Source organism: Oryctolagus cuniculus, chromosome 12, assembly GCF_964237555.1.
Source record: "Oryctolagus cuniculus chromosome 12, mOryCun1.1, whole genome shotgun sequence".
Classification (NCBI taxonomy): Eukaryota; Metazoa; Chordata; class Mammalia; order Lagomorpha; family Leporidae; genus Oryctolagus; species Oryctolagus cuniculus.
In genome coordinates, this window is record NC_091443.1 from 73,080,739 (window position 1) to 73,096,816 (window position 16,078).

The following is a 16,078-nucleotide window of genomic DNA, read 5'->3' on the forward strand; positions in this document are numbered from 1 at the left end:
CCAGCTCTCTGCTGTGGCCCTGGAAGGCAGTGGAGGATGGCCCAGGTCCTTGGGCCCTGCACCCCCATGGGAGACCAGGAAGAAGCACCTGGCTCCTGGCTTTAGATCGGCGCAGCGCGCCGGCCTTAGCAGCCATTTTGGGGGTGAACCAACAGAAAAAGGAAGACCTTTCTCTCTGTCTCTCTCTCTCTCACTGTCTAACTCTGCCTGTCAAAATAAAATTAATTAAAACACTTCAGTGATCTTTTTAAAGGGAGTTCAGGATGGACATTTGGTCTCAGCCAATTCTTAATCGTTGTGGGTATTTGGGGAAGGGAACCTGTAGATGGGAGATCTCTCTTGCCTCTCTGCCTCCTGAATGGAAATAAACAGCTTCATCAATATTTTTAAAAATAGGAGTTCTTATCATTGTTTTTCAGAAGAAAGATCTGAAGTGTATCTGACAAAGGTGAGTAAAGACAAAACCAAACTAAAATCAGTTACACTGAAATTAGTTCCATGTATTTTAGCCATTAAATCAACACACACCAATATAAAGAGAAAGTACTAAAACGTGAGTGAAGGGAAAATCTTATCAGAAGTACAATTTCTTTTTTTTTTCTTTTTTCTTTCTTTCTTTATTTATTGTTTTGACAGGCAGAGTGGACAGTGAGAGAGAGAGAGAGAGAGAGAAAGGTCTTCCTTTGCTGTTGGTTCACCTTCCAATGGCCGCTGTGGCCGGTGCACCGCGCTGATCCGAAGGCAGGAGCCAGGTGCTTCTTCCTAGTCTCCCATGGGGTGCAGGGACCCAAGCACCTGGGCCATCCTCCACTGCCTTCCTGGGCCACAGCAGAGAGCTGGACAGGAAGAGGAGCAACTGGGACAGAACCAGCACCCTGACCGGGACTAGAACCTGGTGTGCTGGCACCGCAGGTGGAGGATTAGCCTATTGAGCTGCGGCGCCAGCCCAGAAGTACAATTTCAAACAGGTGAAATACAGGATTAAGTTATTCATATGCATTTGGAGGCACAGAAAATCCCTACAATTCTCATTATCAAATCACTTATGTTCCAGAGAACTAAGATATTTCACTACAACATAAAATTTGCAAAGACTGTCCCTGTAATAACAGAAACTGACTTTTTAAAAGACCACTTATTTAATTATCTATCTATCTATTAGAAAGGCAAAGTGACAGAGGGAGAGAGAGAGAGAAAGAGAGAGATCTTCCATCTGTTATGTTCACTCCCCAATGACCTCAACAGCCAAGTCCAGGCCAGGCTAAAGCCAGGAGCCATGTATTCCATCCTGGTCTTCCACATGGGTGGCAGGGGCCCAAATACTTGGGCCCTCACTGCTGCCTTTCCAGGCACGTTAGCAGAAAGCTGGTTTGAAGAGAAGCAGCTGGAACTTGAACCAGGATTCTGATCTAGTAAACTGGTATCATAAGCAGTGGTTTAACCGCCTGCAACACAGCTCCACCCTCAGAAACTGAAGTTTTAAAGTATTTTCTACTCTAAGACCTTTATACAATTTTCTACTCTAAGACCTTTATACACAGTATCTTATTTAGCCTTCAACACACAGATATTATCACTGCTCTACCTGCAGTCAAAGACGCTAAGGCTGGGGCAGGCTTCTGACAGTGATTAAGATACTGGCTGGGCACCCCTTTCAGCGTGCCTGGGTCTGAGTCCTGGCTCTGCTTCCAATTGCAGCTTCCTACTAAGCACATTTTGGGAGGAAGCAAGTTGACAGATCAAGTAATTGGGTTCCTGCTTTCTACATGGGAGACCAGGATGGAGTTCCTGGCTCCCAGTTTCATCCTGGCCTGGCCCAGCCATTGCTATTACAGGCATTTGGGGAGTAAACCACCGGATGGGACGCTGTCAATCTGTTTGTTTCTGCCTCTCAAATCAATAAATAAATGGGGAATAAAAGAACCCAAGGCATAAAAAGGTTACCAATCTGCTTGAAGTCACCCAACAAGTGAGCTATAATACAAAGATAAGCATGTGCTCCAAATAAATCATAAAAGTATAAAGTACCTACCAGTTAATGAGTATTATTTAATGATTATCTTATTACCACTAAAAGTCTTATATTTTAAAAAATGTTAAATTTATTTTATTTATTTGAAAGGCAGACCGATAGAGAGAGAAAGAGACAGAAAGTATTAGTGATCTCTCATCTGCTGGTTTACTCCCCAAATGCCTGCAGCAGTCAGGGATGCACCAGGCCAAAGCCAAGAGCCAGGAACTCAATCCAGGTCTCTCAAGTAAGTAGCAAGGACCTAACTACTTGAGCCATCACCTGCTACCTCTCAAGGTGTGCATGAGCAGGAAGTTAGAATCAGGAGCAGAGCAAGGACTTGAACCCAGGCACTATGACGTGGGATGAAGGTATCCCAAGCAGAGTCTTAACCACTATGCCAAAAGCTTGCCTCTAAAAATCTTGTATTTTTAAGGGACGGTCACTCTAGCAGACTGAAGAAAGTTCTTGAATAATCCTTTCCTTTTCTATGCATGGACATATCTTCTGTAACTAGTTCTTTCTACATTATTAAATTATAATATTTAATGGAAGAATGTCAACAGCCTATTAAACCAACTATACATTTTGGTTAGTGTGATTACTAGGGTCTACTTTATAAAGTTTTTTTCTTCTTGAGATCTTCCTTTCTTGTTGTTGCAAAATGTGTGTACAAACACATGGACACACACATACATACAAATGTGCCTGTGTCTCATTTCAAGAAAAATAAGACAGACATCAGTGAAATCAATAGTACAGTCTAGAAATAAAATATCGCCAGTGGGTCCAGTGCTGTGGCACAGTGGATTAAGCCACAGCCTGCAGCGCTGGCATCCCTTATGGGTCAACTGCTCCACTTCCAATCCAGCTCCCTGCTAATGCACCTTGGAAAACAGTGGAGGATGTCCCAACTCCTTGGGCCCCTACACCCACATGGGAGATTTGAAAGAAGCTCCTTGAGGTAGCTTTCTCTGAAGGGAGGAGAGAATTTCCACTTTGATTATGGTCTTGTCTATATAAAGTCGGAGTTTGTGAACTCAAGAGGCTTCCAAAGCCTTGGCAGCTCATGACAAAAGCCGTGGGTGATTACTGACTTCATAAATAAGAGTGTCAATTGTTAAGGTGGGAGGGTGGTTATGGGGGGAAAAACTGCTATAATCCAAAAGTTGTACTTTCGAAACTTATACTTATTGAAGGGAAGGGGAAGGAAGGGGAGGGGAAGGAAGGGGAGAGGAGGGGAGGAAGGAAGGAAGGGAGAAAGGGAGGGAGGGTGGGAGGGAGGAAGGAAGGAAGGAAGGGAAGAAGGGAGGAAGAGAGGAAGAAAGAAGCTCCTTGGCTTCAACCAGGCCCAGCCTCAGTCATTATGGCCATTTGGGGAGTGAACTAGCAGATGGAAAATCTCTTTCTCATTCTCTCTGTAACTCTGCCTTTCAAATAAATCTTTAAAAAATTGCCAGTCATTTGAAACCTTCCCATTTGTCATTCCCTTATCACAAATTGCCCCCACCCCAGCTCAGTGGTAACAACTATTCTGAATCTTGCACCAAATATAGTTTTGCTTTTGTTGGTATCATTTATGCATCCCCAAATAATACACTTTGGTTTTGCCTCTTTTTAACCTTATTTAAACAGAACCATACTTCATGTTTTTCCCTCTGACTTGCCTTCTTTTGCTTTACATTATATTCATGAGACTCACTCATGTTAAGGAATGTAAATGTAGTTCACTAGTTTTCTCTACTGCACAATACTCCAACCAGTGAATGAACTACAATTTCTCAGTCCACGGATGGACTCTGGGGTTGCTCCTAGCTTTGTTATTATGAATAATATTGCTGCTAAATGCAGTCCTATAAATGTCTCAGGTAAATAAACAAGAATTTCTCTTGGAAATATTTTTTTAAGATTTTATCTAAAAAAAAAAAAAAAAAAAAAAAAGGCCGGCGCCGTGGCTCAATAGGCTAATCCTCCACCTTGCGGCGCTGGCACACCGGGTTCTAGTCCCGGTCGGGGCGCCGGATTCTGTCCCGGTTGCCCCTCTTCCAGGCCAGCTCTCTGCTATGGCCAGGGAGTGCAGTGGAGGATGGCCCAGGTGCTTGGGCCCTGCACCCCATGGGAGACCAGGAAAAGCACCTGGATCCTGGCTCCTGCCATCGGATCAGCGCGGTGCGCCGGCTGCAGCGGCGGCCATTGGAGGGTGAATCAACGGCAACGGAAGACCTTTCTCTCTGTCTCTCTCTCACTGTCCACTCTGCCTGTCAAAAATAAAAAAAAAAAAAAAAGATTTATTTTATCTATTTTAAAGGCAGAGCTACATAGAAACAGAGAGATATATCTTCCATCTGCTGGTTCACTCCCCAAATGGAAGCAACAGCCAGGGCTGGGCCAGGCCAAAGCCAGGAGCTTCATCTAGGTCTCCCACATAGGTGCAGAGGCCCAAGGACTTGGGTCATCTTCTTCTACCTTTCCAGTCACATCAACAGAGAATTGAACCAGAAGTGAAGCAGTTGGGACTCAAACCAGTGCCCATATGGGATGCCAGCATTGCAAGTGGCAGCTTAACCCGCTACACCAGAATGTCAGCCCCAGGAATATTTTTAAAAGTTCAACTGCTGTCACAGAGTATTATTAAGTTCAAATTTACTAGGTACTGCCAAACTACCCTCCAAAATGAGTACAACAATTCATACTTCCACTAAAAGTGTTTGAGATTCCCCACTTCACCATCTCCTCACCAAGGTTTGGTGCTGCCAGAATATTTTTTTAAACTAATCTTATGGATATGCAATAGTATTTCATGAGTACTTTGCATTTGCCTTAAGTATTAATGTAATGGAGGCCGGCGCCGCGGCTCACTAGGCTAATCCTCCAACTTGCGGTGCCGGCACACCGGGTTCTAGTCCTGGTCGGGGTGCCGGATTCTGTCCAGGTTGCCCCTCTTCCAGGCCAGCTCTCTGCTGTAGCCAGGGAGTGCAGTGGAGGATGGCCCAAGTGCTTGGGCCCTGCACCCCATGGGAGACCAGGAGAAGTACCTGGCTCCTGCCATCGGATCAGCGTGGTGCGCCGGCCGCAGCACGCTGGCCACAGCGGCCATTGAAGGGTGAACCAACGGAAAAGGGAGACCTTTTTCTCTGTCTCTCTCTCTCACTGTCCACTCTGCCTGTCAAAAAATTAAAAAAAAAAAAAAAAGAAAGAAAGAAAGAAAAGAGAAAAAAGAAAAAAAAAGTATTAATGTAATGGAACATCCTTTCATGTTCATTGGCCACTCAAATTTTCTCTTTGGTAAGGTACCATATCAAGTCATTTGCCCAACATTCTATTGCCTCATCTCTCTTTTTCTAACTGATCCAAGGGAATTTCTTACATATTATACATATTAATCTTTCTTAAGATCTTTCTGTCACCATGATGTATCTTCATATGGATCTGTAAAAAACTGACATTGCTGGAAATTTGTTCAGTGACTGTGGTTGACTGTAGTGACTGTAGCTGCCATCTTTTATCAGCTCCAGAAAATTTTCAGCAATTACCTGTTCAAATGATCTCATTCTTATTCTCACTCTTTCTGTTGACCTATGATTAGATACACGTTAGATTTCTCAGGCTCTCTTTCATGACTCTTAAATTCTTGTCTGTGTTGCACTCTGTATCATTTTCTTCATCTTATCTTTCAGCCTACTAGTTTCCTCTTCAGTTGTTTCTAATCTATTATTAAAATCTTATCTTTAAGCTGCTGTTTAGCTTAGCAGTTAAAACACCCACTTCCCATATCAAAGTACCTGGGTCAGATGCCAAGCTCTGGCTCCTACTCCTCATTCTAGCTTCCTGCTAATGCAGACCCTGGGAAGCAGTGACAGCTCAAGCAATTAAGTTCCTGCCACTCATGTTACCTGGATCGCATTCCTGACTCCTGGCTTTCAGGTCAGCCCCCAGCCGTGGCCATTACAGGCATGTGAGGAATAATCAGCAGATAGAAGCTCCTTATATCCATCTCTTTCTCTTTCTCTCTGACTCTGTCTCTCTCTCCCCCTCCTCGCAAATAAATAAACCAAAAAAAATTTTTAAATCTTATCTAGAGCCCTTGTTGGTCTGCTTCTGTTGCTAGCTGTTTCAGTGGATTACTGTTTAAGTTGCTTTGTGTTTGTGCACATAATTATTTTTGACTGCTCATTTCTCAGAATTTCATTTGAGTACATGAAGCCTAGGTATGCAGATAGGTTCCTCCAGAAAGGACATGCATTTGCTTTTTCGGGGAACATAGGGTAACCCCCGGTCCCAAAATCACTTCAGCTACATTTCTCAATTCTCGGTTTTTTAGAATAAGCAGGTATTTGAGTTCAGGATGCAAACTGTGGAAGAGGTACCTTGTGATTCCAAATTCTCATCAACAAATCTTTTCCTCTCTCCATTCAACGCCTTGGTTCAAGCCAGGTCATTTCAGTTTACTAGCAACAGGGGTGGGGGAAGGTATAAGTAGGAGGAGGGAAGGCATATTTCTGGTTTACTCTTAAGCTGAAGATGCAACTCTGTGAGAATGCAAAATTATGAGGAAGGGGCCTCTTATTGGACCTTTCAACCTGAGTAGTTTCAGGTTTTTGTCTTCAGTATCCTATGACAACGAGGTGGGAAAACCAATAAGCAAATAAGAGGTCAGCAAATTTTCTTAGGGTAAATTTTCTCTGCTTTCCAGCATTCACTTAGTTTTTCAGGCTGATAATCATTTTCTTTCTAACTCAGCAATGCACTTAAAAAGATTTTCTTTGGGGTAGGTGTTTGGTTTAACCCACTACTTGGGATGCCAACAACCTATATTGTAATGCCTGGTTCAGTTGTCAGCTACCAGCTTCCAATCCAGCTAATTCTTTTTTGTTGTTGTTGTTTTTAAGATTTATTTATTTATTTGAAAGGCAGAGTTACAGAGAGAAGGAGAGGCAGAGAGAGAGAGAGAGGTCTTCCATCCACTGGTTCACTCCCCAGTTGGCCTCAACAGTTGGAGATGCACTGATCTGAAGCCAGGAGCCAGGAGCTTCCTCCAGGTCTCCCACGTAGGTGCAGGGGCCCAAGGACTTGGGCCATCTTCTACTGCTTTCCCAGGCCATAGCAGAGAGCTGGATTGGAAGTGGAGCAGCCGGGACTTGATACGGTGCTCATAAGGGATGCCAGCACTGTAGGCGGTGGCTTTGCCCACTACACCACAGTGCTGGCCCCTGCCTGCTAATTCTCATTCTGGGAGGCAGCAGGTAATAGCTCAAGTACAGGTCTCTATCACCCACATGGGAGACCCAGATTGAGTTCCAGGCTCCTGGCTCCTGGCTGTTGTGGGCACTCGGAGTGAACACAGCAGATGGAAGATCTCTCTCTATCTGTCATTCTTTCTCTTTGCTGTTCAAATAAAATGAAAATAAATATCTATTTTAAAATTTTAAATTATTTTATTTAAAACAGTTTATAAAAAAGTCTTTATCTTTTAAAGATATGTTATATATTGAAATAGTTATGAATAAAATGAAATGGTTCCAAGAATTTACTTTTTTTTTCTTCGATTATATGCGCCATCTCCTGATATACCACTCCCATTACTGGTTTTTTTTTGTTTTTGTTTTTGTTTTCTGTTTTTTGTTTTTTTTAAGGATTTATTTATTTGAGGGACAACACTGTGGCATAGGGGGTTAAGCTTCCACCTGCGGCACTGGCACCCTATATGGACACCCATTTGTGGTACTGGCTATTCAACTTTTAGTCCAGCTTTCTGCTGTGTCTGGGAAAGCAGCAGAGGATGGCCAAAGTGCTTGGGCCCCTGCATCACATGGGAGACTCAGAGGAAGCTCCTGGCTCTTGGCTTCAGCCTGGCCTAGCCTTGGCTATTTCTAGCCATTTGGCAAGTAGACCAGCAGATGGAAGATCTGTCTCTCTTTCCTTCTCTATAAACTCTTTCTTTTATTTGAAAGGCAGAATCACAAAAAGAGGGGGAAAGACAGATAGAGAGCTCTTCCCTCTGCTGGTTTACTCCCCAGATGACTGCAACAGCCAGAGCTGGGCCAGGCCTAAGACAGGACCCTAGAACTGCATCCAGATCGCCCATTAAGCGGCTATTTTCTGCTGCTTTCCCAGGCACATTAGTAGGAAGCTAGATTGGAAGTGGAGCAGCCAGGACTCAAACAAGTGTCCATATAGGATGCTAACATCACAGGCAGTGGCTTAACCCACTGCACCACAATGCCGGCCCCAAGAATTTACTTTAAAATAGTAGAGAAAGAAGGTAGATGAAGTTCTGGAGGAAACAAGATTCACCACAATTTGACAACTTTTGAAGTTAGATTAAAGAAATGCAGGAGCTGCTATTTGTATAAAATTTTCCATAATAAAAATGTAAGGGAAAACAAGTAAAAAACAAAAAAATTAAAAACCCAGTATTTTTATTTGTCACCAGTGGGAGAGTTAATCCAGATTCCTAGTCCTCCATGTTTCTAAGATCATTCCTTTTGATTTCTTGCTAGAATTAAACGGTTATGTTTTTTGCCTTCCCACTATTGTCTTCTGTAATTACCAGTAACTTATTTCCATTCCTTTCTTCCTGTTAGGTCATGTTTACAACAGTTTTACAACTACTGACTGAAAAACAAATCTTTTCTTTTTAGGAGATTATAACTGTAATCCATACCTCTTACCTTCTAAATTGTAAGTTCTACCTGTGCTTTTTTATAACCTTTAAGTTAAAACCCAAGCAACTTTCTTTTATATTCATCCCACACTAGTATGTTGAAACAAAAACTCTTTGTGTAAAGAACATTTAGAAGAGGCTATCTGATATCAAAGAAAATCATATAGCTCATTCAATTTAAAAGATTCTAAAATAGCAAACAAATTTGCAAAAACATTAATTTTTTACCACTTATAAACACAATGCTAAATTTTTATCTGGAAAAAGTAAAAAGTGAGAACAACAAACACCACAACATTAAAATCATTACCCAGTCTGTAGTAAAAGGAGCTCCATTTGCCATCAAAATACGAACTTCATCATCTTGACCTGCTCGCGCTGCTTCTAAAAGCTTCTTTCCCAAATCTACCAGGGACATCTAAATAAAACACAGATGAACTAAACATCAAAATCTCCATTTAGATATTATGACACGACTTTCCACCGCTACCTTAGCAGTCAATTCTAGAGTATCCCTTCAAAAGGCTGTGTTACAATTGATCTACAACTACAGATCACAGAAAAGCAACTTATATTTGGATTTTTGGAATAAAACAAGTTTGATTTCTTCAAATGTAGTTGATAAAAGAAATTCTCAGCAGAGAAAAGTTGGTCTAAAATCTAAAACTGGCAACTAATTGTTTTCACTGCAGGAGGTCCATCAAAATAAAAAAAAAAATCCATAAAAGTAAATATTGTCAAGCCACTATCCTCTGTTAGTTGTACAAACCAAACTAAATCTACCATAAAATACATCTACCCTATCACCCAGCTATCCCACTCCTGGGAATATATCCAAAGAATATAAAATCAGCATACCAAAGAGTTACCTATACTGCCATATGTATAGCAGCTCAATTCACAATAGCAAAGACTGGGAATCTTTGCTGATGACTGGGTAAAAAAATGTGGTATATATAGATGATGGAATATTACTCTGGCATAAAAAAATAAAATTCTGCACTTGCAACAAAATGGATAGAACTAGAAATCATTATACTAAATGAAATAAGCCAAACTCAGACAATGTCATAAATTTTCTCATGTTTGTGTAAGCTAACACAGAATATAAAAACTGTGAGGATGGCATGTCATTTGGTATATATCAATACTGCTTCACTGAAGTTTCATTGAATCATACCATGTGAATAATAATATACCATTCTTTCCATGTTATGATTGCTGTCATGAATCTCTCTTTTTGGTATTATTATGTTTTCAAGAAAGAAACCTGTGGGGAGCAGCCCGGACTGGACTGAGTTACTGGAATTAAGACTTATTCTATGCATCTGCTCTCCCACAATATGGCGCTGGGAGAGAAGTAAACAGCTTCCGCACAGCTGCCTCCAGTTCAACCAATAAACAGTAGGACTTGCTCCTGATTGGAGGAGAGCAGCGTACTCGGCGTGTGGGCAGCCGAGTTAGGATTGGCGGAGGAGGACTATAAAGGAGGAGAGAGACATCATGCACCAAGGAACATCTAAGAGGAACATCTAAGGGGAACACCTGTGCAGCCCCTGAGAAAGCCAGCCGGCGGTGTGCCGCTCCCCTGCGGAAGTGGGGAATGTGGCCAGGGGGAACTGCCCTTCCACGGAGGTGGAAGGGATAGTAGCCAACCCGGGAAGAACCAGCAGCAAACCCGGGGAGGGCCGAGCAGACGAAAGAACAGCGCAGGGTCCTGTGTTGCTCCTCCACGAAGAGGGGGAGCGACAAAACCTACAATAATTTTGTGTGTGAAATAGTAAATGTGCTCAGAATTTTAAAATCAGTGTTTTCTAGCCTTGTATATGCAGTGCACATTTAAGTTCTTCCGGAAAGGGTACAATTCACATTCCATACTGAAAAAACACTAAAAGCATCACAAATATAGTACAGGGCTCATTAAGAAGCTAGAAAAATTACATCTTATTTTGAAATCAAGATAGCTGAAAAGGCTACTGTCCCAGCCTAAAGAGTGGTGTGTCTCTTTGAATAAGATTCTTCAAAAAGTTCATGGATAACAGAATTAAAGAAAGTGTATTTCCACATTATTATTTTAAGTGCCCTCATGTGCATCAGAAAAAAAAGATTCTGACAGAAGTTCACAGGTAAAGAAAGAGCTGAATCAGCTGGCGCTGCGGCTCACTAGGCTAATCCTCCGCCTTGCAGCGACGGCACACCGGGTTCTAGTCCCGGTCGGGGCACTGGATTCTGTCCCGGTTGCCCCTCTTCCAGGCCAGCTCTCTGCTATGGCCAGGGAGTGCAGTGGAGGATTGCCCAAGTCCTTGGCCCTGCACCCCATGGGAGACCAGGAGAAACACCTGGCTCCTGCCATCGGATCAGCACGGTGCGCCGGCCGCAACGCGCTGGCCACGGCGGCCATTGGAGGGTGAACCAACGGCAAAGGAAGACCTTTCTCTCAGTCTCTCTCTCTCACTGTCCACTCTGTCAAAAAAAAAAAAAACCTAAATGAAAGATCTCTGTGAGTGAGATCCCAGTGGAAAGAACAGGTCTTCAAAGAAGGAGGTACCTTTCTCTGAAGGGAGGAGAGAACTTCCACTTTGACTATGACCTTGTCTAAATAAGATAACAGTCGGAGAACTCAAAAGGCTTCCATAGCCTTGGAAACTCATGACTGGAGCATAGGGAGATTACTGATGCCATAAACAGGAGTGTCAATTTGTAAAGTCAACAACAGGAGTCACTGTGCACTTACTCCTCATGTAGGATCTCTGTCCTTAATGTGCTGTACATTGAGATTTAATGCTATAACGAGTACTCAAACAGTATTTTTCACTTTGTGTTTCTATGTGGGTGGAAACTGTTGAAATCTTTACTTAATGTATACTAAACTGATCTTCTGTATATATAGAAAATTGAAAATGAATCTTGGTATGAATGGAAGGGGAGAGAGAATGGGAAAGGGGAGGGTTGTGGGTGGGAGGGAAATCATCGGGGGGAGGGGGAAGCCAATGTAGTCCATAAGCTGTACTTTGGAAATCTATATTCATTCAATAAAAGTTAAAAAAAATGCAAAAAAAAAAAAAAAAAAAAAAAAAAAAAAAAAAAAGGACAGAGGACACTTATGAGCAAACAGCCTTATAAGCAATCTGGATACCCAGGAATCAGTGGTTCCCAGCAGTAGCAGCACTGCCCCTCAGAGGACCCTAGGTATACTTACAGAGGCAATTTGGGGATCAAGGGTAGGGAAGCTCTAGTAGCATTTAATGGGCAAGTTCCAGGGATCCTAGCTGTCCAGCAATGCTGGAAACAATTGTGTATGGCAGAGAACTGTCACATGTTCTAGAGGACTTTCAAAAATTCCCTTAATATATCCAAGACTGAAAGCCAACAAGTAAGCAAAATGTATTTTTTTTTCAGTGTTAATGTATCCCAAAATTTCCAGAATGCAACCAAACTCTAAACCTATTGATTTTATTCAGAAATTTTTTAAATTATTATTTTGGAAAACTATGTCATCAGTGTCAATGTCACTTTGGAGTATATTTCATCAACATAACACTCATATATGAACATCCCTTGTATTTGCAAATGCCCACATCTCCTGTATATAATGGTGTAGTATCTCCATATAATCTGTACATATCCTGCTGTATACTGCAAATCATCTTCAGATCACTTATATAATACAATGTAAATGTTCTTCATTAAGATTCATTTTTAATTATTTTTATATACAGAAGATCAACTCTATACTAAGTAAAGATTTCAACAGTTTGCACATACACAGACATACAAAGTATAAAGTACTGTTTGAAGACAAACTTTACTGCTAATTTTCATAGTACAACTCATTAAGGACAGAGGTCCTACATGGGGAGCAAGTGCACAGTGACTCCTGCTGTTGATTTAACAATTGACACTCTTATTTATGATGTCAGTGATCACCCAAGGCTCTTGTCATGAGCTGCCAAGGCTTTTGAGCCCACAAACTCTGACATTATTTAGAGAGGGCCATAGTCAAAGTGGAAGTTCTCTCCTCCCTTCAGAGAAAGGTACCTCTTTCTTTGATGGCCCGTTCTTTCCTCTGGGATCTCACAGAGATCTTTCATGTAGGACATTTTTTGCCACAGTGTCTTGGCTTTCCATGTCTGAAATGCTCTCATGGGTTTTTTAGCCAGATTCAAATGCCTTAAGGACTGATTCTGACGCCAGAGTGCTGTTTAGGGCATTTGTCATTCTATAAGGCTGCTGTGTGGCCTGCTTCCCATGTTAGATTATTCTCTCATTGTGATTAGCAGACACTGGGTCTTATTTATGTTATCTCTTTGACACTTATTCCTACCTTTATTATCAGTTATGCACTTAAAATGATCACTTTTAACTAGTACGATGGCATTAGTACCCGCCAACTTAATAGGATTTGGTGTCCCATGGCAAGTTTTTAGCTTTACCGTTAGGTGTAAATGTGTGCCAAACTGTATGTACATCACCTCCCTCTCTTTATTCCCGCTCTTATTTTTTTATTATTATTACTTGACAGGTAGAGTTATAGACAGTGAGAGAGAGAGAGACAGAAAAAAAGGTATTCCTTCCGTTGGTTCACTTCCCAAATGGCCACTACAGACGGAGCTGCACCAATCCGAAGCCAGGAGCCAGGTGCTTCTTCCTGGTCTCCCATGTGGCTGCAGGTGCCCAAGCACTTGACCATCCTCCACTGCCTTCCCGGGCCACACTCTTATTTTTTACAGGGATCAATTTTCAATTGGATTTAAACACTAAGAATAATTTGTGTTAAGAGTTCAACCAATGATATTAAGTAGAAAAAGAAAATACTATAAAGAATAAAATAGTAAGCTATTCCTTGACAGTCAGGACAAGGGCTGATCAAGTCATTGCTTCTCATAGTGTCAGTTTCGCTTTTACAGGTTTCCTTTTAGGTGCTCAGTTAAATAAGCCACAGATCAGGGAGAACATATGATATCTGTCCCTTTGGGACTGGCTTATTTCATTCAGTATGATGTTTTCCAAATTACTCCATTTTGTTGCAAATGACCGGATTTCACTTTTTTTTTTAACTGCTGTTTAGCATTCCATAGAGTACATATCCCAAAATTTCTTTATCCAGTCTTCTGCTGATGGACATTTAGATTGATTCCATGTCTTGGCTATTGTAAATTGAGTTGCAATAAACATGGAAGTACAGATATCACTTTTATTTGCCAGTTTCATTGTCCTTGGGTAAATTCCAAGGAGTGGGATGGCTGGGTCATATGGTAGGGCTACATTCAGATTTCTGAGGTTTCTCCAAACCGTCTTCCACAGTGGCTTTACCAACTACATTCCCACCAACAGTGGATTAGTGTACCTTTTTCCCCACATCCTCACCAGCATTTGTTGTTTCTTGATTTCTCTATGAAAGCCATTCTAACTGGGGTGAGATGAAAACCTCATTGTGGTATTGATTTGTATTTCACTGATCGTTAGTGATCCTGAACATTTTTTCTTCTGTCTGTTGACCATTTGGATTTCTTCTTTTGAAAAATGTCTGTTTAAGTCCTTGGCCCATCTCTTAAGTGGGTTGTCTATTTTGTTGTGGAGTTTCTTGATCACTTTGTAGATTCTGGTTAGTAATCCTTCATCAGCTGCACAGTTTGCAAATAATTTCTTCCATTCTGTTGCTTGCCTCTTCAATTTCCTGTTTCTTTTGCCACAAGAAAATTCTCAATCTGATGTGATCCCAGTTGTTAATTGTGGCTTTGACTGCCTGTGCTTCTGGGGTCTTTTTCAAAAAGTCTTTGCCTGTGCCTATATCTTGCAGGGTTTCTCTGATGTTCTCTAATAATTTGATTGTGTCAGGTCATAGATTTAGATTTTTAATCCATGTTGAGTGGATTTTTGTGTAAGGTGTAAGGTAGGGGTCTTCATACTTCTGCATGTGGAAATCCAGTTTTCCCAGCACCCTTTGTTGAATAGACTATCCTTGCTCCAGGAATTGGTTTTAGCTCCTTGATCATATATAAGTTGGTTGTAGATGTTTGGGTTGATTTCTGATGTTTTATTCTATTCCATTGGTCTATCCATCTGTTTTTGTCCCATTACCAGTTTGTTTTGATTATAACTACCCTGTAGTATGTCTTGAAATCTGGTAATGTGATGCCTCCAGCTTTGTTTTTGTTGTACAAGACTGATTTAAATCCCTTAACATTTCTTTTAAATACCCAGGTGGCCTATAATTAGGTGCATATACATCTTCCTGTTGAATTGATCCCTTAATCATTAAAAAGTGCCCTTCTTTGTCTCTTTTAACAGTTTTTTTTTTTTTGTCTGATATTAAGATGGCAAGGCCAGCTCTTTTTTGGTTTCTATTGGCATGGAATATCTTTTTCCATCCTTTCACTTTCAGTCTGTATGCATCTTTGTTACTGAGATGTGTTTTTTTAGGCAGCAAATAGATGGGTTTTGTTTTTAAATCCATTCAGCCAGTCTGTGTCTTTTAACTGGGGAGCTGAAGCCATTTACATTCAAGGTGACGACTGATAAGTAATGACTTTGCCTTGCATTTTTCCAAAATTATTCCTAATTTATAGTTTGAATTTCCTTTGATCTTTTACTGAGAGATTTTCTTTCTTTACCTTCTTTAATATTGATGATCAGGTTTCAGTGTGCAACAAATCCTTAAGCATCTTTCGCAGGACTAGACGGGTGGTGACAAATTCTTTCAATTTCTGTTTGTTATAGAAGGTCTTTATTTCACCTTCATTCACAAATTAGAGCTTTGCAGGGTATAATATTCTGGGGTACAGTTTTTTTATCTTAAGACTTGGACTATATCTCACCATTCTCTCCTAGCCTGTAGGGTTTCTGATAAGTCTGCTGTAAGTCTAAGTGGAGATCCTCTGAAAAGTAAAACAACTACTTCTGTTAGATGGTTAAGATTCTGGTTGGGGCCAACACCTTGGCACAGTAGGTTAATCCTCTGCCTGCAGCACCGGCATCCCATATGGCCGCCAGTTCTAGTCCCCACTGCTCCACTTCCAATCCAGCTCTCTGCTGTGGCCCGGGAGGGAAGTGGAGGATGGCCTAAGCCCTTGGGCCCCTGCACCCACGTGGGAGACTGGGAAGAAGCACCTGGCTCCTGGCTTCGGATCGGCGCAGCTCCACTGTTGCAGCCATTTGGGGAGTGAACCAATGGATGGAAGACCTTTCTCTCTGTCTCTCCCTCTCACCGTCTGTAACTCTACCTCACAAATAAAATAAATACAATTTTTAAAAAAAGATCTTTGGTTAAGTGTTGGCTTAGTAGAACAAATATTCCCAAACTAAGCATACTAAATTCACAAACCATATCTGTTTCAACTAAAGAAAGGACTCAAATGTTTCTCACAGGGCCTATCTGTCTCCTGCTGTAAAAGCATCAATGC

The 16,078-nt window shown here is 41.5% G+C and overlaps 1 protein-coding gene across 31 annotated transcripts in view; it reads right to left on the reverse strand.

The window, feature by feature from the left end:
- The window catches only part of GABPB1 (GA binding protein transcription factor subunit beta 1), an 81,690-nt gene that overhangs the window by 28,443 nt on the left and 37,169 nt on the right, over window positions 1–16,078 (reverse strand). For 28 of the 31 annotated variants that reach the window (XM_051822016.2, XM_051822015.2, XM_017348022.3 and 25 more), the window contains exon 2: window positions 8,986–9,093. In XM_051822016.2, the coding sequence (XP_051677976.2) occupies window positions 8,986–9,093 (108 nt within the window). Of the gene's footprint in view, window positions 1–8,985; window positions 9,094–14,042; window positions 15,786–16,078 lie in introns of those variants that run through there. The other 3 variants (XM_051822010.2, XM_070054177.1, XM_070054182.1) reach the window with 3 other exon arrangements.